At 42.1% G+C, this 24,522-nt stretch overlaps 1 protein-coding gene across 1 annotated transcript in view; it reads right to left on the bottom strand.

Annotated features, from left to right (window-relative positions):
• step (cytohesin steppke) overlaps positions 1 to 23,731 on the bottom strand; it is a 28,775-nt gene extending 5,044 nt beyond the window's left edge. Inside the window, exons 1-7 of the mRNA XM_080277180.1 lie at positions 23,438 to 23,731; positions 13,997 to 14,061; positions 5,632 to 5,747; positions 3,669 to 3,819; positions 1,191 to 1,452; positions 599 to 829; positions 2 to 180 (exon numbers count right to left, since the gene is read on the bottom strand). Coding sequence (XP_080133306.1) covers positions 2 to 180; positions 599 to 829; positions 1,191 to 1,452; positions 3,669 to 3,819; positions 5,632 to 5,747; positions 13,997 to 14,061; positions 23,438 to 23,731 — 1,298 coding nt within the window. The remainder of the gene's footprint in view (position 1; positions 181 to 598; positions 830 to 1,190; positions 1,453 to 3,668; positions 3,820 to 5,631; positions 5,748 to 13,996; positions 14,062 to 23,437) is intronic.
• Between the last annotated feature and the right edge of the window lie 791 nt (positions 23,732 to 24,522).

Below are 24,522 nucleotides of genomic sequence, written 5' to 3'. Positions count from 1 at the left end.
CCTGATGCACTTGATCCATTCCTCTTTCTCATCAGGTGATGCTGCTGACATGCGGTAGACAGTGTGCTTACCCTCCACCACCTTACCCTCACTATCAGTCTTGCATGCCTTGATGAAGTCTGTTGATGTGGCATACAGCTCAAAGCAGTTGGGCTTGTTACGATCTTGAACTTCTCGCACCTGTAGGAAAAAAAAATTCAAGCAATGAGTTAATTAATCCCTTTGGCAGAACGGCATATTTTATACCTGACTCTTGGTACCACCAAAAACTGCCTTTTCAAAACACACATGAATGGACCCTACCAGTCGATGACGTGGCCATCACCCTTCTATGCTTCAGTGCCAACACAAAATGCAACTCACAAACAATCCACTATGCCCTCACCATACATGTAATGCATCCCCCACACCACAACACACTTACCACATGCACCTCATGATCACAACACAGATAATCCCAAATCATAACCTCAGCAAAATATCTCTAGCAGCACCCACCTGAATTAGCCAGGTAGCCGGTTCTCTGCAATCCATTAGGATATTGTCTAGAAATGGCTGAGGGCACATTAACCACCATAACACCAACAACCCCACTCACCTCAATATTCTCCAATGGTATAATCCCACGTGGCTCCTTGTCTGTGGTGTATTCAAAGTAATATAAGCAGTTGTCATTGAGTATGAACCAGCGGCGCTTCCATGACTTGTATCGACCGCCCTGCTTCATGAGCCACCCCTCACGGTCAGGGTTGAAGAATGTGTGCATGAGGTCATTGCCATCATCCTCTGGGATCTTGAATGGCTCTGTCTTTATGCTCTCATACAGACTCTGGGATGAAGGTGGAGATTAGTGGGAATTTGCATCATAGTGTCGGGCTGATAATGAAGCCAGCTTTGCAATACAATCAGTCCTCATTACGTGTCAAAGATATATTCCAAAGTATCACATATTTCAACACAAATATACTAAATTCTCATTACATATCAGTGCAGTGTTTCAAAATAAACTAGTTTTCCACACAACTGGCAATAATATACTGCACAGAGATAAACTGACAAATCAGTGTTATATGGTATGTAGCAACAGAGTAGGATTATTGACTGCAACTGTACACCAAAAAGAATTAAACTGAATGCCAAAACTAAGAACCCTCAAACTAACAGCAAACAATCTCAGCAGTCAACCATACCTCCAGCAGTTCCCGTGGTAGATCATCGCCGTTATCAATGCCACGATTCATGGCGATAAACTGCTCGATGGTCTGTTTGTCCTTCACCGCTGGATTGTGGAGGGAGGTGTTGAGCATGATGATGGCGAAGGAGAGCACGAAGCAAGTGTCGGGGTGTTGGAAGATGGAGGGGTTGAGCTCACAGTACCGGTGGGCAAAACGTTCCATCATACGGTCAATCTTCTGCGCTTCACCTGGCAGTCGGAAACTCCACAGGAATTGTCTGCAGGAAGGATGTTGGATGTTAGATGAAAATGACATTATTTAAGGCAGATGTAAGTGGAATAAAGTTCTGTTTGGAATAAGTATTGGTGGAAATGTTGGTGAATGTTAGTTTTCATGGATTCTACAGTATTATAATACAAGGATATACTGTACAGTAAAGCTGTTGGATTATATATTACTCAAAATAGTGTTCATATTGGTTTCCAAACATTCTGTTACATTATGCAAGTATATTAAGTTTTCATCTGGTCATTTTTCTGGCCCTTACCCAGCACCTGAAAGCCTCACAAGAATTGTCTGCAAGAAGGATGTTGGGTGTTATATTCCTTTCACATGACAATGCTACAGCTCTAAATTCTTTCCATTGCACTTATTCATGACTAGTGCCATATTCTTTCATTAATCTATGGTTACAACTCAGCATTCAAGATGGAGAGAGCAATTTCAGGCTACATTTGAGTAAGAGTATATTTGGTAGTGATACCATACAGGATCAGATGTAAATGGAAGAAAGCTGTTTGGATTAAGTGTTATTGGAATAGGACAGTGTGAGACTACACTTATTGTCAATACAGTATTAGTTATATATGTTAAAAAAAAAAAAAGCCTAACCAGTACACTATTGTCTCATGATTATTAATCTTGTATGAACAATGAGTGAAGGGAGGTTTGGCTTACTTTTGACATCAGTTACTATCTAACTATCTATCTAATGCCAGATGCCCCAGTCCCTTAAGGGGTGGCCATTTGTCTGAGTTGGTTAGTTCTATACTCTGATACCACACAAAGACACAACAGAGAGTACATTGAAAGGATTGGCTACCTGTAAGTAAGTGAAGGGTGTGTGTGAAGGGCAGGTATGTGTGTGATCCCGTATAACCAGTCCCACCACACCTGACACCACCACCAGTACCACCCAAACCTGCACCCACCAACCTCACACCCTTCCCACCCACCACCACAACATGACAAGCCAATTTCACCACACATAACTCTATCTTCTGGATTACTTTACCAGTTTTATATTACTTTTCCATTATGACCAACGACCTTCTAACTTCAGGACTACTTTTACCTGTCATGGCTATATACCCAATGTCAAGCTCTCCAATCATGGCATTACCCTCCCTTCTGACTCTGGGATCATTTTAACATTTTTGTACATTCTCTTGTATCAATATCTAAGGTACAAAACTACCTGTAACAGACTACATGAATAATTTTGGCTAGGATACACAGAAAAACTGACATTGTCTTTGTAACTTCTCAAAATATTTTACTAGTTTCGTATTCTGTGTCAGACTCAAGGTTACGACTATATATATCTCCAATAGAATGTATGAATCATTTTTACTAGAACAAATACTCAGTCAGTCTCTTTAACCCCTTCAGTTTAAGGATGGATGACATTTTAATTTTATTCTAGCTAATTTTATTCAACCTGCAAAAACACTGAACTGGAGGGGTTATATTATACTGTATAGCCCGCAAGTACCCCTTCATTACCATGGAACTCTCTAAAACTGAATAAACTGGTATATAGCAGCAAGAATAAAGTACAAATCTGTTATCATAAGGAAATGCTTATCTGGAGTACATTTCCTTTCCACGTCACTCATGTTTTTCAAAGCTGTACTCTCTCTAGGATGTTTCATATTCCTCCTCACCTTTATCAACTCTCACAGTCCCTTCTTTTCTCCATTACTGCTGTCCTGCCCTTCTCGTTTTCCTTCTGTGTACCTTTACCAATACTTTGTTTCTTCCTTGTCCTCTTGTTTCTCCCACTTCCATCCTTTCTCACTTTTTCCTTCCCCCTCCCTTAATTATTCTCCCTTCATCTTTTCTATCTTTCCACCTCCCCTCACCTCTGTTCTTCCCTCCGGTCTCTTTCTCTCTTTCTTCCTCTTACATTCTCTCATCTGCCATTCCCCTCCCCTTCTCTCTTTTCCCCTCCCATTCCTCTTTTCTCTTTCTTCTTTACAGTCCCCTGAGCCTCTTTCTCCTTTCTAATACTCTTTGTTTTTCCTCTCTTCTTCTCCTTCCCCTTCCAATACCCATAGTCTCCTTCTTTCCATTTCCCTTCTCTTTTCCTGTATTTTTGTTCCTCCTCTTCCCCCTTCCAATACCCATGGGTTCCACTTTCTTTCCCTTTTCCTCTCTCTCTCTCTCTCTCTTTTCTTTCTTCCCCCTTATCTCTACCTCCCCATGCCATACCTGAGTGCCTGTACAAGGATAAGATCAGTGAAGTTATGGAGACAAACGAAGGCGTCCAGCACGGACTGGTTGAAGTCATTACGTTCACCCAAGTAGTCTCCAATGGCAGTCTTGTTCAGTCCCTCACCTTTGTACAGGAACTGGGCAATATCTGTGATGTGAAAGGTATATTAGAAATTATAGGAATGGCTGAAATATTCTACAGAATATTTTAAGGGGAAACAGGAAATAGCTTTGGAATGGAGATTACATGAAAATTCACGAAACATCTGAATTATTATATACAATACTATATGACATCATAATTTTAAGAGGTAAACTTCAGTAATCTATATATCCTTAAAACCTCAGCTACTATCCAGTTACAGCATTTTGGATTAATTTAGGGGTACACGTAATGAGCTGAGAATTATTATACCCTTGTGAGTAATACAGTCACTAAATTTATGAAGTAATCACCATAATACATTACAGCTTATTACATGAATTGTTCCATGATACAAAAATGAAAGGCAGTAAAGAAAGTGAACATTCACAGCAGGAAGTGAAATGTAGATGACAGTAGTGAAGAAACTACAGGGCATTAGAAAATGCTGTGCAAAAGACAGTAATGCACCTCACACTACCATAACTTACACACACACAGTCATCAAATACTAAATTACACAACACTACAGTACTTAATATAGTATGCATCTAACACTGCCACATATCACACTATCACCACACACCAACAAAACCTAATATACACACCAATGAGCCTACAGCCACTTAACACTACCACATCTAACATTATCACCACATGCTAACAGAACCAAACACACCACACTGCCACCAAAAACTGCCACATCTCACATTCACCACACTGACAAAATTAACGTGCACCACAAACTGCAACCTAAAATTACCACATCTCACACTAAGACCACATAACCACAAAGCCTAAAACACACTGCATACTGCCACTTGACACTTGCCACGTCACACACTACTGTATAACCACACAAAAAACACACTACAAACTGCCACCTAACATTACCACATCTTACACTATCACCACACAACAACAAAACCTAACACCCCCACACACACCACATACTGCCATACCTCCCACCTCCAACAACACTGAGATATTTCTACCACCTTGCATAACAGCTCAACAAGGAAATATCAGGTGTCGCTCCACAACCACCTCTCCTTCTCAACACCCACTTGCAACTCCTGAGTGCCACACAACAGCTTGAAGATTTATCCTTTATTTCCTTGACATATTCTACACCGTGCTAACATGACACAGAGGATAAGGAATGATGGTATACAGTAGGATGAAGAAAGGTGAGAGCAACTGGAAACAAGTAAAAATTATTTTGAACAGGGAAAAAAAAAAAAAAAAAAAAGCCTGGGAGATAACTAGAAAAAAGTAAAAAGACTAGAATTAAAAATTAAATGGAGGAAAGACAAATACAAAGAACATTTCATATTTTACTTAGAAGGGGATATATTGGTAAAAAAGGGAGAGAACTGTATAGAGAATTGTTGTTGTTGTTGTTGTTGTGGCCCCAGGTTCATCTGAAATGTGAACCCAGTAGGCTAAAGACTTCTGTTGCTTTTCTACAGTTCACCATTCTCCTTTCGGGGGACAGGGAGGGAGGACGGACATTTGTATAACCAGGCCGCCTCGTTATGTCTGCCTTTAAGTGAAGGAATCCCTCTCCAGCATTACGAAGGGAAATGGGAAATCACACCAGCACATTAACTAGAGTACTCTCTCCATTTACACTTAGCTGCCATCCCTTCACCGTGAATACTGACTGATTCTGCCAATTAGCTACAGAAAGAAAAAAGAAACAAAGGAAAATCCTCTTCAAGCTAAGGTGGATGATGTACAGATAGGAACAGACATAAATAAGCGAGAGGACCCACAAAACACATTCAGTAGTGTCAGGTGAAGGTGAGGACGTACCATCAGGTGTGTTCTTAAGGAGGCCATGGTCTATAAGGTACTCGATGCCCTTCTTTGGGTCCATGTTGAACTTCTTACGCCCGATGCTCATCTGTTTACTCTTGGGGTTATTCTTACTGTTGGGGAAAAGAGAGAGAGAAATTAGTAATATGTTGCCATACGCCTGATACTACTATACTTTTAACACCTATTGCTAAGGGAACCTCCTAAGTTGAATTAAAATGCCTGACTGTAAAAAGCTAATTACTGTACATAAATAGCAGTAGTAGTAGCAGATGCAACCCCAAGCCTGTCTGAATTTTCTGAATGTAAACTTGGTGGATCACAACCTAAAGTTGCCCTCCTCCAGTACTCCACTATCCTCCTTTTGGGGGATCCTTTCAGGGGACAGGACAGGAGTTGAGGGACATCTGAGTAACTGGGCAGTGGAGCTGACCAGTTATATCAGTGCCACCATAAGAAAGGCTTCCCTCTCCAGCACCAATAGATAAATACAATATACATAAATATTGTACTGGAGGAGTTGTTGGGTAGCCTACTATTAAAACTCCGTTGTTGCGAGGTCTACAGCATTATATGTTGATTAAAATCATCTGGTGCCTGCAAGAATAAGGTAACACTGTACTGAAGTGTATACCATAACTCATTCTGAATGGAAGATTCTCCCTGAATAAAACTGTCTAGAAGTAGCACCAATATACGAGAGAATTCATAACTGCAATTAAGGAGTTAATAAAGTTGAAAGCAATCCAACCTGAGTTAGCCATGACGAAAAAAGTTTGCCATTCAACAAAAGGGCTAACTACAATATGTTTTTGTGCTGTATGCAAGCTAACAAGAACAAGTATGACTCAGCTAAGCTGGAATCAAAGGTTAAAAGCTGTCATCAATTATCGTGCTATTAACTTAACTTGGCCCAGCTTATTTCACAGAGATCAGCAGCAGAAAAAGATCTGCTAATAATATGACTCTTAGTCCTTTCCATAGCATTTGTTATTTCCACTGTCTTCTAGTGTTTATCTACACTACCAAATCAGGAGGAAAGATGGAGGGAAGGCAATTTTTGGCCATGTTCAAGCAAAAAGACTACTGTAGAGTTGAAAAATATTAAGAAGCTATCTCCATCAATCACTTCCCTTTTTATAGAGTCTTTTTGCTTCAGAATACTCTAGTTAACACAAAGTAATTTTATTCCGCTTAGAAACTGTTCATGATTTTTTTTTCTTTCATTTTGTCCAGTTTAACTCATATATACAGTATTCTAATAATGCTGGATCTCTGCCCGATAATGGGAAAAAAAAAAAAAAAAAAGTAACTGTAATCCAGAGTTAAATTACAGGTAGTGTGAAACTGGATTGGAAAACAGAGAAAGTGTCCAGCATGTCCATGGTGCTGAAGATCATATTAACATGTACTGGTCTGCCTTGTTTTTACACGGCAATGGGAGGTACGGTACTACATGCAATATACCAGTGTGTAATTGGGAATGTACTCATCTGTACACAATATTCATAATCTGCTTTCCTATCCACGTTTAAAACTCAGAATCAGCTTGTCTTTAACTCACAGAATCAGCTTTTTTTTTAGTCATTAGTTAAAACCTTCCCTATAAAAAACAGCCATGCAAGGACCAATAGATCTGTAGTCATTTGCATTCCTTAGTGCTCCTTTGTACAGTACGGTACACAATATTCATATCAGCTAAACACTTTGACCCTTCAGTACGGTACTGTACTACAACAGCACTTCCCAGAATAAAAGAGAAAACAGAAAACAGACATCAAAGAGCATGATAATCACTCATCCCGCTAAGTTAGGTTATACATGTGGTAAATGATAAATGCAGTGACAATAAGTACGCTGAGTGGAATACCTTGCTAATAAATAGCTGCTATGCAGTAATATTTGCTAGCCTACATTCTTCATACCTAATAACATGCGAGATGAATAAAGATGCATGGTATCACAGTCTCTAAATAAATACTGCAGCAGTCCATATCCTATTCTCAGTAACAACAACAAGTTTCATCATAAGGTAGTGTATTTCTTAGACAAATCTAGTCCACACATCAATAAGCTGGGAGACAGCAGAGGTGGGGTGAGTGTGGTGTGAGTGAGTTAAGATTATTCACTTAGTGGAGGCAGGTGTGTGGTGTGGTACAGGCCTAAGTGTGGCGAGTAGTGTGGAGTGAGGTGATGTGAGCTATGAGTGAGAGGAGGTAGGCTATTGGTATGTGTGTGGCAGGGTGAGGTTGGGAGAAGTGGGGTAGGGTAAGTGAAGTGAGATGAGGTGAAGTGAAATGAGATGAGGTGAGGCAGTGAGGTTGGTTGAGGTTGCATTGGGTATGGTTATGAGACATTAGGGTGAGGTAAGGTGGTGTCAGGCGAGGTGAATGCCACAGACCGGGGGGGACTAGATCAAGTGGTGTGAGTGGCAGGGGTGAAGGTGGACTGGTTTGACCATGATACTCGTGTGTGTGTGTGTGTGTGTGTGTTAGTATGTGTGTGTGTACTGGAGTATGTGGTACCATATGTACTTTGTCAAATGATAATGTCATCACTAGTGATACACACACGAACCTGAACTAAAAGATGACCCTATGAATTCCACTACGCAAGAAATGACTCACAATAGACATTCGGTCCACTTTTAATGGGCAGTGATATTCCTCGTCCTGGCACTAACTTACTGTACTCTCCTCTCTACGGATTACTGTGGTTTCAAAAATTATTACCATGACAATGATTTAAAACATACTAACTTACTATATTCTCCTCTCTACGGATTCTACCCAGATCATTTACTTACTGTGGTTTCAAAAATGGTTGCGATTACAATGATTTACACATTCGTAAAATAGACCTAATTATACCACAAATAAAAGCCGCGTCGCGACATCTTCAAAACACGAGAGTACAGTACATCTCATTCTGGGTACGGCCTCAATTGTTTTATTTTTATTTTTTCTTTCCCAAACCCTGCGCATCCATTTATAAGAGTGAAGAGATTCAGACGAGGATGATATGGGTGAAAATGTCCTAGAAGGCAATCGTAAAAAAAAAAGAAAAAATCTAATCAAAATACAAGCAGATTGGTTGTTGTTATTATTGTGCTAGAACACGATGCGTCTCCCTCATGGTACGGTCCCTTAAAACAATAAAACTCCCTTCCTTGATCCACTCCCACAAAACACAGATTCTATCGATTATCTCCATATCTTTACATAAGCAACCAGTGATGCAACCAAACCTGACTCATGCCAAAACAGGGTCGGTATCGTCAAACAATAAAAATGATGATCATGATGAAGAAACAATGGAGGGAAAATCTGAACATGTTTCGAGATGACGATTTACTGGTATGTTTTTCCTTTTTATGGTTTGTGTTTCTTGTGAGTTTTATGCTGATATGAAAGTGGGATATTTCATGTTGTGGTTTAATTTTTTGGATGTGAACTTGCAGAGAGAGAGAGAGAGAGAGAGAGAGAGCGCAGCTGGAGGGAAACATAAGCCTGCCTCTCCCACTCTGACACCTGAGTAGGGGAGAGAAAGGGGGACGGGGGAGAGGTAGAGGAGAGAGGGAGGGAGGAGAGGAGAAAGGGGAGAGAAAAGGATGGGAAGAAGGAGAGAAAAGGGGAAGTAGGAGAAGGGAGGAGGGGTTGGAGTGGGAGAGGGGAGAGAAGACGAGAGGAGGGGGAGAGAGGACGGGAGGCAGGAGAGGGGGGGGGGGTGAAGACGTAGAAATGGAGGGGGTGGCAGAGAAGGGAGTTAGGGAGAAAAGTAGAATGAGGGTTAGGGAGAAAAGTAGAATGAGGGGAAGGGAGAAAAATAAAATGAGGAGAAGGGAGAAAAGTAGAATGAGGAGAAGGGAGAAAAGTAGAATGAGGGGAAGGGAGAAAAGTAGAATGAGGGGGAGAAAAGCAGAATGAGGGGAAGGGAGAAAAGTTGAAATAGGAGGGAGACGGGACGGAAGAAAAGGAAAATGAGGGGAAGGGAGAAAAGTAGAATGAGGAGGAGAAAAGTAGACCGAGACGAAGGGAGAAAAGTAGAATGAGGGGAAAGGAGAAGGAAGGGAGGGAGAAAAGTAGAATGAGGGGAAGGGAGAAAAGTTGAGATAGGAGGGAGAGGGGAGAGGAGAGGGAAACACTTAGAGTGAGAGAAGAAGGGAGAGAGGTGATGGAGGGAAGAAGAAGAGGAAAGAAGGGAGAAGTGGGGAAGGGGAGGGGGAAAGGTTGAGGAAATGGAGGAAAGGGGAAGAAGGAAGAAGAAATCAGAGGTAGAGATGGGGAAGAAGTGAGGCAGAGAGAATGGATGGAAGGAACGGAAGGTGGGGACGAGGGGCAGCAGTGAGAGAAGAGGGGAGGAGGAAGAGGGGAGGTAACCATAAGGGAGGCAAGCGGGGAGAGGGAGAGGAGAGGGAGGGAACGGATGGTGGGGACGAAACGGTGGAGAGGGGAAAAGAGGGAATGGCGAGTAGGGATGGGAGGTGGTAAGAGGAGAGGAGTAAAAGGAGAGGAGAGGAAAAGAGAGGTAACATGAGAGCAGAGGAGAGGTGAGGAGAGGAGGGGTGAGAACGAATATAAAGGGGAAGGACAGAGCGGCAGGTGAGGACGAGAGGGGGTACAGAGGAAAGGTAAGGATAAGAAGGTGAGAACGGGGGGAGGAGAGGGAGAAAGGAGAGAAAGGCTAGGATATATGGGACTGAAGAGGTGCTGAGTAAATGATAAGACAGGAGATAAGGAGAACGGGATGGGAAGGGATGAGGAGAGAGAGAGAGAGAGAGAGAGAGAGAGAGAGAGAGAGACAGAGACAGAGAGAAACCAAGGGTAACGATAAAACTCGAGAAACTGCCAAAAAAAAAAAATAGACAGGAATAAATAATAAAAAAAAAGAGGGGGGCAGAACAATGAACACAAAGAACGGTACAATTGCAGGGTTGCGTGTGTACTCAGAGAACACACACACACACACGGCTCCTCCCTAAACCCCTCACTCGTTCATTATCATCATCATAGCTATCATCACTAAATTTTGATTACAAACATGGTCGGTAGGTTCCATCATCATCATCATCATCATCATCAACATCATTATAATTCTAAACTATTTCCTCTCCTTGGATATGTACTTCTAAACAGAGAGATGAGGGGTAGCGCACCCTAATACCACATACACGTTCAATACAAGTTCAGTACCCGTTTAACACACGTTCAAGACAAGTTCAGTACCCGACTGGAACAATTTCGTTACACCCACGCTCCGGATTGTAATTTGGGCTGAACTGAGTGTTAGTTTATGGGTTGTTCTTGCTGTGGTGTGTTTTTGTTGTTTTTGTTGCTGTTTTCTTGTTTTGTATGTGTTGTTATTCTGTCTTATTATTGTTGATCTGGTTGTTTTTGTTTGTGGTTGTAACTTTGTCCTCTTGTTTTTGTTTTTCTTGGTACCTACTGTTATTGTTGTTGTTGTTGTTGCTCTTGTTGTTGTTGTGGGTATAAAGATAGCTCAGCCGCTGGAGCAGTAGAGTGCTTGGAGTGTGTCAAGTGTGATCAAGTGCAGATGTCCCCTCTCTCTCTCTCTCTCTCTCTCTCTCTCTCTCTCCATACCTTCCTTCTCGTCCCTCTTGTTCGTCAATTTTGCGTCTCTCTCTCTCTCCGCCCACTGATAGGAGAGGAAAAGAGAGGAGAGGAGAGAAGAGAGAGGGAAGCGGTGGAAAGATATAAGGTGTCTGTCCCTACGTCGCTGCCCTTACATACATACACACACATACTCGTGCATACATATCGGTGCACACACACACACACACACACACACACACACACACACACACACGCTCTCTCTCTCTCTCTCTCTCTCTCTCTCGTGTCCAGATGTGCGTTAAGTGGTGACTGGCTATACGTGATCACCAATAAGTCCTTCACTTTAATCTCTCTCTCTCTCTCTCTCTCTCTCTCTCTCTCTCTCTCTCTCTCTCACTCTCACTTCACCATCACCACCTTTTCTTTCATCATCATCATCATCATATTCATCACCACCACCACCACCTTTTCTTCCCTCACCACCTCCTCCTCCTCTTCCTCTCTTCCTCCTCCTCCTCCTCTTCCAAGCCTCTAATCCCATCAATCCAGGGGGTGTCACTCATCTATAGAATCTCATGGCCAGTCTTAATAACTCACTGATTAGCACACATCGTTATTTTGCTTTACTTATCTATAGTTATCTATTTATTTATTTATTCATCTATTTATCTGCTTATTTTACCGACTTATTTACCGTCATGTACACAGTAGCGAGAAATATAAAACTAATCTATACTCTTCTCACTACAACTTGACCTAAAACTTGCCATCTCTCCACCCTGAACGCTGAGCTGTGACAGTAGATTAGCAGCGGAATATGATGCTAGTCACGAAGAGGTGCGGTGGAAAGGATGCAGCTACTGTAGACATATTTTCATCATGTAAGGAGGCTCCCTAACAACTCTTCCTTAGCGACTTATTTTTTGGATGTGGCTGGTTAATATCCTTTTGCACGTTATTTATGGAGAGTATGGCAATGTTAAAACAATATATATATATAAGACAGAATAGGGCAGTAAGGTGTAATAAGCAAAATAAATCACTTACGGAAAGGTGTTAGGGAGCTTTCTCACCGACAATAAGAGCCTTGGTATTGTCTTTGTCATTAAACTACGAGAAATAAGCTCCACAAGGACAAAAATCTGGACCAAGTTAAGGTGAAAGGACTACGGGTGTAATATAATAAGCCAAATAAATCGCTTACGAAAAGGTATTAGTGAGCTTCTTCTCTCACTGAGCTACACGAAATGAGATACAAAAGGACGAAAATCTGAGCCAAGTTAAATACATAAATTCTGATGCAGTACGGGAGTCAGCAGACTTATAACAACGACGATGATGATGAAAAATAGTAGTAGTAGTAGTAGTCTAAGTAGTGGTGGTGGTGGTAGTGGTAGTAGTGGCAATAGTAGTAGTAGTAGTAGTAATAATAATAATAATAACAATAATAATAATAATAATAATAATAATGATAATAACAATAATACTGTATTCCTGCAGCGGGGTATGCCTCTTCAAGGTGTGGACAAGACACATTCCGGACACAGCTAAGACATGACAAGGAATTTCCTGTACATTCACTTTTATTCCTCCTTCACCACAACCTTCACATATCTCTGCCACCATTGCCATTATTATTATTATTATTATTACCACCCTCTTCCTCATCATCACCACCACCACCATCATTACCTTCAGACGATTTTCCCCATCTAAGGATACACTTCAAAGTATAGGGCTTACATACAACCTCCTCAACCCCTCCAATACTAAAAAAAAAAAAAAAAGTCTCTAAGCAGCATGGATTTAATACAAACTAAATTATCAGACACTAAGGGGTAAATGCGACTCCTTCCTTATTTATTTATTTATCCTCTCTCTCTCTCTCTCTCTCTCTCTCTCTCTCTCTCTCGTCGGACGGGTGTAGTATTCTGATAAGATGCTGTTTGGAGACCGTCCTGAGTAAGTCTTGGAGATAATGGTTCTGCGTTGGTCTTTGCTGTCTTTCGATGACTATATACATACATACATACATACACATATATATAAACATACACACATACATACATATACATACACACATACATACATACAGACTCAACTTATCTATTCATTTATCTGTCTACCAACTCGTACTTTTAGCTATCAAATAACTATCTCAGCCGACTCTCTCGCACTCACACACACACACACACACACACACACACACACACACACACACACACACACACACACACACACACACACACTTAACCCAAGAATGCAGGGGCGAGAGAATCAAAGGCCGCCTACCTATTGATCTAAGTACCTACCTACCTCTTTTACATCCTCAGTACCCTAGCCAAACGAGGTACCCCCATTGGAACCATGTAATTATAGGTAGGTTAGAGGTTCACTAGGAAGCTCTCTCTCTCTCTCTCTCTCTCTCTCTCTCTCTCTCTCTTTTCAACCTCACCTATCTTTCCTTTCCAATTTAATTCTTCACTACGACAAGAAACATTTTTTAGTTCACTCTAGCCACTTCCAGACAATCTCCTCTCTCTCTCTCTCTCTCTCTCTCTCCTGAGGTCTCCCCGTATCAACACAACTAAAAAAAGAGATTACAAACCACACTTACAGAGGGTACAGGTGTGAAAATATACCTGTCTTCCCCCAATTAACACAAAAAATGCTTAACTAAAAACACAATTACAAAAGGAACAGGTGTGAGCTGTGTAAATCCACCTGTCTAACTACAAAAAGCCTGATTACAAAGCTAATTACGAAAGGAACAGGTGTTTAACTCTTACCTGTCTTCCCCCGCATCCAACGCCTCCATCTCGGCTGTGACCTCTGCCATCTCATCTTTAAGAGTCTGGAAGAGAAGGATTTACATTAGTTTACCATTCATTTACACACATTTACATCAATTTACCATCTACTTTACACACACACACAAAACACACACACACACATTTACATCTGATCTTATATTTGGCGCTCTGTTATCTTGTTTTCATTTTTTCTTGGAGGGAACAATCTTGCAAGCTTCTGTCCTTTGGTTCCTTCTTCCTTGCATTAAAAAAAATGTTAATCATCTAATTTACACATATTTACATTAAGTTGCAAAGGTCGTTCAATGCATATAATTTACCACCTCACTGTATAAAAATCTGATATAACCCTACAATATACATATAAATCTATCTATCTGTCTACCTACTTACTGATATACAGACAGATAGATACAGAGAGAGACATTCATTGAGATAAATAGGTACAGAAACAGATAAACAAATAGATATATATGTACATGTAAATTATAAACAAACACGTCATCTCCACCTTCCATCCAACACACACATAAACAAACCCGCAAAACGTCTCCAAGATCACACCAAGATTCCACGTAAGAAAAAACCAAGAGACAAAGTAGTATCCCCTCTTCCAAGACGCGTAACGAAGCACACAATACATCCTTCACACGTACTATAGGTATCTTGGGAGGAATTACGTAGATAAGAATAGGTGATACGGTATGGGTCGCTGTTGGTGTTGGCTATGTTCAACTTAGAGACAAAGGCTGGCGATTTTCCGGAGAGATTGATAGATGGATAGACAAATAGTTAGTTAGTTAGATAGACAGATAGACAGACAGATGGATGGGTGGATAGATAGACGGAGAGACAGACAGACAGATGGATGGATGGATGGATGGATGGATATGTTCAACTTAGAGACAAAGGCTGGCGATTTTCCGGAGAGATTGATAGATGGATAGACAAATAGTTAGTTAGTTAGATAGACAGATAGACAGACAGATGGATGGGTGGATAGATAGACGGAGAGACAGACAGACAGATGGATGGATGGATGGATATGTTCAACTTAGAGACAAAGGCTGGCGATTTTCCGGAGAGATTGATAGATGGATAGACAAATAGTTAGTTAGTTAGATAGACAGATAGACAGACAGATGGATGGGTGGATAGATAGACGGAGAGACAGACAGACAGATGGATGGATGGATGGATGGATGGATATACAAACAATCAAACAATGAAAGATGATTTTACAGGAGATATTGATTGACAGATAGTTGGACAGATAGGTAGATAGACAGACTGATATATAGATACATAGATAGATAAATTGATAATAGAGAGGTAAGTTGAGACAGGTAAAGGGATAGACAGATGGGTAAATAGGTACAGATAAATGAAAAAAACAAAAAAACAAAACAGGAGTAAAGGGTTGAGATTTAGAGAGAGAGAGAGAGAGAGAGAGAGAGAGAGTAAATAATTCCTTAACACCGTCATTATACCCTGTCATTATGCTGCGAAATCTTTCTCAATTAATAAGTAATGTTCAAATCGGAATGGATGGGGGGGAACAGGTGGACTCTCGCTCCCAGGACACCGTAACTCTCACCATACATCCTGCCACCACAAGAACCACCCCTTTCCACCACACCAACACCACAATCCCCCCCTCCCCCACCACCACCACTAGCAACCCCCTCCCCCCAACACCACACCACAGCAAGCAGCCCTCCCCCAACGCCACGCCACCACCGCAAAATTACCCTCTCCCCCACAACCACAATCAACTCTCCTTCACACCACCACCTCAATCAACCCTCCCTTATACCACAGCACCACCACAATCAACCCTTCCTCTCCTCAAAACCCCACCTCCACCACAATCAACCCTCCCTCAAAATCACACCACACCCCCACCACAAACAACCACACCCCCACCACAAACAACCACACCCCCACCACAACCGAACTCACGAAACCAGCACCACCACAGCACCCCACTAACCGTATAAAAAACAGCTGTTGTGTGTTTGGGTGTCTTCATGGCAAATGGAGAGAGGGATGGAAGGTGGTAGAGGTGGTATACTGTTATCAGCTTATCAATTACACACCACCACCAACACCTTTCTCCTCAGTCCTATCTTCTCCCTCCTTCCTCCCAACTCCACTTTCCTGGCCCTGCTTCCCTCATCTCCTAAAGGCTGACCCTCATCTCCTTCCTTCTTCTTCATCTCCTGTTTCCTCCTCCTCCTCCTCACCTACTCTTCCCTTTCGTCTTTCTTCCTTTTCCTCCTCCTCCTTCAAGCTTTCCTCAACCCTCATCTTCCCCTTCTATCTTCTTCTTCTTCTTCTTCTCCTTCTTCTCCTCCCTGCCCCACCATTTCTTCCCTCTCCTCCCCTTCTTTGGCCATTTTTCCCTCCCACCTCTCTCATACTTCCAACTATTTCTAATTTTTCTCCTTTCTCATTCTCTTTCTTTATAACACCTCATTCCTTAAATTCCTCTCCTCCCCGCACTTCCTTCTCCTTCACTCCTCCCCTCTTCCTTTCCCCCCCCTCCCTCCTCCCCTCTTCCTCTCCCCCACTCCCTCTACCCTTCCTACCCCACCTCCCCCTCACCTCTTCCCCTCCCCCCCTTTTCCTCTACCCTTCCCTCCCCACCTCTCTCCTCTAACCTCTCTCTCCCCTCTCCCTTTTCCCCCTCTCTTCCTCCCCCTTCCTGTATTTATTTTCCTGGTTTCTCCCCTTTCCACCCATCCCCTCTCAAATTTCTCTCTCTCTCTCTCTCTCTCTCTCTCTCTCTCTCTCTCTCTCTCTCTCTCTCTCATACTTACACCGTGAATAAGTAGGAATTACGAGCATTACGTGTACATCAACACCCCCCCTCTCTCTCTCTCTCTCTCTCTCCATGAAAACAATCGCATGTAGTCGTGTGTGCGTGTCTGAGTTCTTTTGTTTTGTGTCGATTCCATTTGAGAGAGAGAGAGAGAGAGAGAGAGAGAGAGAGAGAGAGACGGACAATACTGCCAGAAGCTGCAACACAAAAGACCTGACGAGGACACGACACGCTCCCTTACACACACACACACACACACAACTACATGCACTCTTACACACACACACACACACACACACACACACACAACTACATGCACTCTTACACACACAAACGTATATCGCTTCTTACACATGCACAGATACACTCCTTATACATACATACATACATACACACATATATACATTACTTACACACATACATACACACATTACATACGAACATACACATACACACACACACACACACACACACACACACACACACACACACACACACGAGCCTAAGTTCGCACAGACGCAATTCCCCCTTCTTCTCTCCCCCAAAGCACCATGTTGATGTTTACATGCACACAAAAACGTACATAGGCTACCAACATAAGCTACATACTGTACAAAGGAAATCGTACACAGACTAGCTACCAACTACACACATGGCATGCATACACACACCACCGCACACAAGGTCACACACACACACACACACACACACACACACACACACACACACACACACACACACACACACACACACACTTTCTTCGCCTGAGTGTGTTGACGCTGATAAGGCTGATATCAAAAGGTGACATTCTCTCTCTCTCTCTCTCTCTCTCTCTCTCTCTCTCTCTCTCTCTCTCTCTCTCTCGTTTTTTTCAATTCCTGTCATTCTTCTCGTCCTAAATTAGTTTCCTCCTCCTCCTCCTCCTCTTCTTCTTCTTCTTCTTTTTCTTCTTCTCCTCCTCCTCCTCCTCCTGTTATGTACCTTATCGAAGCGCGAGGAGGGAGGGGAATGACGTCAGCAAGTGCAATGATAATAAGAGGGGGCATGGAGGAAGAGGAGGGGGAGGGGGGGGAGGGGAAGTGAGGAAAGAGCAGAGGAGGAGGAGGGAATAAAGAGGAGAGAGGGGGTTGGGAGGGAAGACATATGGGGAGGGAGGAAAGGGGAGAGGGGGAGGGGGAAAGAAGAGAGGGAGGAGGGAGGAGGGAGGAAAGAGGAGAGGGGGAGGGGGGAAGAGAAAAGAAGGAAGAAGGAAAAAGGAAAGGGGAAGGAGGGAAGAGGAAAGGAGGAAGAAGGAAAGAGGAGAGAGGGAGGGAGGAAAGAGGAGGAAAGGGGGGGGAATTGAAGACAGTGATAGCAGATGAGAAGTGAAATATGACCTGAAAAGATAAAAGGTGTGAGAGGGAAGGGGGAAGGAGGAGGGGTAGTGGAAGAATGGGGGGTAGATGATGGAAGGGGAATGAGAGAGAGAGAGAGAGAGAGAGAGAGAGAGAGAGAGAGAGAGGGGGGGGGTCAAGGATGAAGGGAAAGAAAGAGGCGACTGGGGGAGGAGAGAAGGTGTGCGGAGGGATGAGTAAGAGAAGAGGAGGGGAGAGGAAAGGAGAGGAGAGGAGAGGAGAGGAAAGGTGAGGTAAGATAAATGGAGGAAGGAGAGGAGAGGGAGGAAAAGAAGACAAAATGTGGTAAGGGAAGTGAGATGAGAGGAAAGAGTGTAGATGAGAGGAGGGACATGGGGGGAGAAAATACAGGAGGAAAGGAGGAAGGGAGGGAGGAACAAGTGAGGCGAGGTGGGGAGAGGAGGGGAAAAGGTGAGGAGAGAATGAGAGAGAGAGAGGAATGGTGAGGTGAGAGAGGGTTGGGGGTGAGAGGAGGTAAGGATGGGGAAGGTGAAAGTGTGAGGTGTGAGTCAGGCGGATAACTAAACACCCCCACCACAACACCCCACACACCCTACACCCCCACCCCACACCCCCAACCATCACCCCCACCTCCCACCCCTGCATTCTATTATTACAACGCTACACACAGACGGATTATTTATTATATTTATCTTTTTCACTTGCGATAAATCGTTACTATATCCTTTTCATCTTAACTTGGCCCAGGTTTTCGTCACTTTGTTGCTTATTTCTCGTAGCTCGGTGACGGAAGATTATGCAGCGACTGTACACATTTCCCACTGCACTTCTTTGTGACTAGCATCATATTCTGGTGTTTTACTTATTATTCGGCATTAATGATGGGGAGAGGGCGGGTGTTTTTAGAAGACACACACACACACACACACACACACACACACACACACACACACACACACACACACACACACCGGAAGGAAAGGACATATTTTCACATCTATATCGCTCTTACGTCACACAAGTTTACTATACCTCACCCAAGCGGTACCTATGTCACGACTAGGGCAAAAAACACGGTAAGCAAATTTTACCACGTAGCGTATTAAAGGCACAATCTTATCGCAATCCGCCTTATTTAATACTCCAACTACATACACAGAGAGTTACCGTACTTTAAGGCCTGTAATACGCTGACTTATTACCGTCATTACTTTTATTTCTTGCTGCCTTTAGACTTGCATATTTTTTTTTGGAGAGACTTGGGGGAGGTAGATATCGTGGAGGGGGGAGAGGGACGGGGAGACCGAGGATGAGTTGGAATGGAGAGGTATATGAGGGGTGTGTGAGCAGGGAGGCGGGGGGGGCAGCGAAATGGCAAGGGACGGGGCGACACGGAGGCGATTTGTTTGTGGCCACCCCTTACAGGATTATGGCGTCTGGTTATAGATAGACAGACAGATAGATACAGCCTTCATTAACCCCTTCAGTGTCTATCCTAAACTAATAAAAAATCAATTAAAAAAAAATCAATAAAAATAAAAATAAAAATAAAAAATCAATAAAATAAAAAATCAATAAAAATAAAATATCAATAAAATAAAAAATCAATAAAAATAAAAAATCAATAAAATAAAAAAATCAATAAAAATAAAAAATCAATAAAATAAAAAATCAATAAAAATTAAAAATCAATAAAATAAAAAATCAATAAAAAAAATCAATCAAAATAAAAAATAAATAAAATAAAAAATAAATAAAAATCAATAAAAATAAAAATCAATAAAAAATCAATATAAATAAAAAATAAAAAAATAAAAATCAATAAAAATAAAAATCAATAAAAAATCAATAAAAAAAATCAATCAAAATAAAAAATCAATCAAAAATAAAAAATAAATAAAATAAAAAATAAATAAAAATCAATGTCAACCGATGGACAGGGACAAATTCACAGGCACAAAATAATAATAATAATAATAATAATAATAATAATAAAAATAATAATAATAATAATAATAATAATAATAATAAAAATAATAATAATAATAATAATAATAATAATAATAAAAATAATAATAATAATAATAATAATAATAATAATAATAAAAATAAGAACTGCCACTACCTCTTCACTGCAGTCCCCCCTCCCCCCCTCCCCCCCCACGGCACTGTTGCCTGGCCTCCCTTGTGGTTCCCGGTAATTGCTTCCTTCCCCTCCTTCTATCTATCTATTTATCTGTCTGTCTGTCTATCTATCCATCTTATCACAAAGCACATCTGTCTTCCACTTCCTACTTGATTTTCTATTTAACAGTCCATATCCATCCATCTATCTATCCACCCATCCATCCACCCACCCACCCAACCATCCACCCATCCATCCATCGATCTATCTATCTATCTATCCATCCAACCATCCATCCATCGATCTATCTATCTATCCATCTATCTATCTATCTATCTATCCATCCACCCATCCACCCCTTCATCTCATCACAAACCACCTCTAGCCTTCATTTCCTACCTGCTTTTTCTTCAACTCATTTCCCTCTCATCATTTTTTCATGTCCTAACAAGTCTGTCTGTTTTGATTCCTCAGTCCTTTCGGCTTCCTATTTATTCTTGTCGTCCTGTCTCTTCTTTCCCTTCTCTTTTCAGGAGGAGGAGGAGGAGGAGGAGGAGGAGGAGGAGGAGGAAGAGAAGGAGGATAGTAAAAGATGGTTGTGAGACAGGAGAAAGGCTATTATGATGATGATGCAGCATAAACCTGCAATGACAGGCCTGGGGAGGATGGGCAAAGATGGAGGGGGAGGGAAGGAAGGATGGAGGGAGAGGGAGGAAGGAAGGAAGGATGGAGGGCGACGTAGGGAATCAAGGAAGAATGGGAGGGAGGGAAGGAAGGATGGAGGGAGAGGGAGGAAGGATGGAAGCAGATAGAAAGAAGGACGAATGGAAAGAAGGTAAAAAGAAAATGGAAGGAAGGATGGAGGGATGATAGGAAGGAGGATAAGGAAGGAAGCAGGGAGGGAAAGGAAAGGAGGGAGAAGGAAGGAGGGAGGGGAGGATGAAAAGGAGGGAGGGGAGGATGAAAAGGAAGGAAGGAAAGACGAAGAGTGGAAGAGGTGGGCAGGAGGAATGAGAGGAAAGGGAAAACAGATTAATGGATAGACATATGTGGAAAATATTACACGTGAAAAAAAAATGGAGAGAGAGAGAGAGAAAGAGAGAGAGATGGAGGGAAGTGGAGAGAGACCTTGGCCAGTGGAGGTAAGGTGAAAGAACAACAATGAAGTAGGATGCAGTGGACTAACATTACTCTCTCTCTCTCTCTCTCTCCATTCCTGTAGTCACATTTCTTTCTTAATGTTCTTTCTCATGCTTATTTCCCTTTCCGTCTACTGTGTACCTATGTATGTATGTATGTACCGATATGTATGTATGTATGTATGTATCTAAACTACCTACCTATAACTTATCAATATATATACCACATCTATCAATCAATGTACCAATCTATCCACCTACATATTTGCCTACCTGCCTATCAATCTATCTATCCATCCATCCACCTATCTCTCTACCTATCTATCCATTTACCTATAATAATACCGGTATCTATCTATCCATCTATCTATCTATCAATCTATCTACCTCACAGACCCCCCCTTCCTTTCCGCCTCCTCCCCCAATCACGTTAACAAGCAGAAAGTTGACCCAAGACAGGCCTAACAACTCCTTAACAACCCCAACTCTAATCACCCACTTACAAACACCCCGCACTTATCAACCCCCCCCCCTCCCACACACTCTCTCTCATCTTGGCAAACATGTATTCTCGATAATACGTCTAGTTCTCCATCTGTAATAATAATAATAATAATAATAATAATAACAATAATAACAACAATAATAGTAATAATAATAATAATAGTAATTAATAATAATAATAAATAATAATCACTCTGATATTCACATACACTTTGATATTCACCTCTCCCATGTCCCCTTTAACTCCTCTCTCTCTCTCTCTCTCTCTCTCCCTCCCTCTCTCTCTCTCTCTCTCTCTCTCTCTCTCTCTCTCTCTCTCTCTCTCTCTCTCTCTCTCTCAAAAGATACAAATTACATGAAATATACTGTTACGGTGCAATGGAGAAAATAAATCGGTAAAGAATAGATGTCAGGAAGCTTCTGTGCTACCTAGAACAATGCTATAGGTTACAAGGATGTCTATATGATGTCCAAGTCATCTCCGCATGTCCAAGTTATCTCCACATGTCCAAGTTATGTCTGCATGTCCAAGTTGTGTCCACATGTCCATGTTATCTCCGCATGTCCAAGTTACGTCCACATGTCCAAGTTGTGTCCACATGTCCAGGTTATGTCCACATGTCCAAGTTACGTCCACATGTCTAGGTTATGTCCACATGTCCAAGTTACGTCCACATGTCCAAGTTGTGTCCACATGTCCAGGTTATGTCCACATGTCCAAGTTATGTCCACATGTCCCCGCTATCTCCGCATATTCAAGTTAGGTCCGATTCGCCAAATTTACGTCCGAGCGATGATTATGTTCGAGGTAAATCATATCCGGTAAAAATAGCCGTGATTGAGGGAAATGTCAGAAAATTTCCCCCAAACTGCGACTTTCCCCGACGATGTGAAGGTCAGACTGGAACAATAGACACCAAAATACACAAAAAAAAAATATATGTGCTCGTTAAAAATAAAATTAATAATAATAATAATATTAATAATGGGGACAGCTAAAACGGAACTATATTTATCTTTCAAATTTAGACTGATATAGTGCGGTAAATCTGAGTCTTATTATTACCCATTTATTTTTTATCTGATTTTTCATGATTACAACACGCTAGAGATGAGGTGGAGAGGTATAAATGAGAGAGAGAGAGAGAGAGGGGGGTGTCAGATGGAGAAAGGGTGGCCTGACGAGAGAGGACAGGGTGACATGGAGGCGATTCATCTGCGGCCACATTGCTAAGATTAAGGCATCAGAATAGAGATTAAAAAAAGAAAAAGAAAAAGGCGTAATCCGGAATAATAAGTGTGTCTGACCGTTCGAGATTCCAGAGAGTTAAAATCAATAAAAATATGAGATTCGGATGGTTCATGATTTCTCCGTTGTGCTAAATCCAGTAACTTTGATGACGAACAGATTACTGATTTGACAAGCCTACGGTACTCATCTGACAAGCCTACTGTTTTGGCGTACCGTACCTGAAGGCTGCTGCTGGTGGTACTGTTGGTGAAGCTGCCGGTGCGGGCGATGGCGTGGGCGTGGTAGGCGGTGGGGGTGTGGGGGTAGGTGTGGGTGAGGTCGGGCAGGTGCTCATGGTGGCCCAGTTGAAGCCGACTTTCATGGTGGGCGGAGTGGGAGAGTGGGCGGGACCTGCCAGACCGCTCACGACTCAGCCCCCTTATCCACCCACACCCACACTCCCCGCCCTTATCCTCCTCCACCCAGGTACACGTGAACCACTGTACCACCCGCCAGGCGCAGGCACGGTACATGATGCAGGCGGTACACTTGCGCAGCCCTCATTACACACACGCAAGAGAAAGGCCACCAAACTCACTCTCCTCTTCACCTCTTTTCTACATCACAAAGCTTTCTTGGCCTGGGAAGCGGTAGTGGTAATAGTAGTTGTCGTAGGAGTAACAGTAGTAGCTGTAGTAGTAGTAGTAATAATGTAGTTGCTGTAGGAGTAATAGTAGTAGTTGCAGTAGAAGTAATAGTAGTGGATATCGAACTGAGGAAGCACACCAAACTACTCTTCGTTCCACTACGTTTCTGTGTCAAAATAGTTCAGTTCTGGGCTGGGATGTCGTGATAGTAACACCTGTTGTAGGAATAGTAAAAGTAGTAGATACCACACACAACAGCAAGGCCACTACACTCCTTCTCCCTCAACTCACTACTTCGCTGCATCACAGTACGCTATTTTGTCTGGTAGAAAGTAGTAGTTGTAACCATACACCACACCACCTTGTTCACCTACTACGCATCAAACTTACTCTGCCTCTTTGTACTAGTAAATGTACACACCCACTTCTTCCATGTATACAAGCCATTTTCCTACACACATACATACACATATATACATACATACATACAAGTAGTAACAGTTGCATTAATGGCAGTATCCAATCTTATGTCGAACTGGCTGCCTCGGGAACTGCATGTAATATCCAAGGGGAGCATGACTTGAGGCAGTGTGTACGAAGAAATGCTGAGAAAAGCCTATAATTTTTGCGTTCCTTTCTGCACTTCCTAGTTCTCCCACTATGCAGGGGAAGACTAA

This window comes from Coenobita brevimanus, chromosome 69 (genome assembly GCF_032717465.1).
Source record: "Coenobita brevimanus isolate Jiangsu-jjx chromosome 69, ASM3271746v2, whole genome shotgun sequence".
Lineage (NCBI taxonomy): Eukaryota > Metazoa > Arthropoda > Malacostraca > Decapoda > Coenobitidae > Coenobita > Coenobita brevimanus.
Note: the sequence above shows the minus strand (reverse complement) of the source record. Positions and strands in the feature narration are given on the sequence as shown.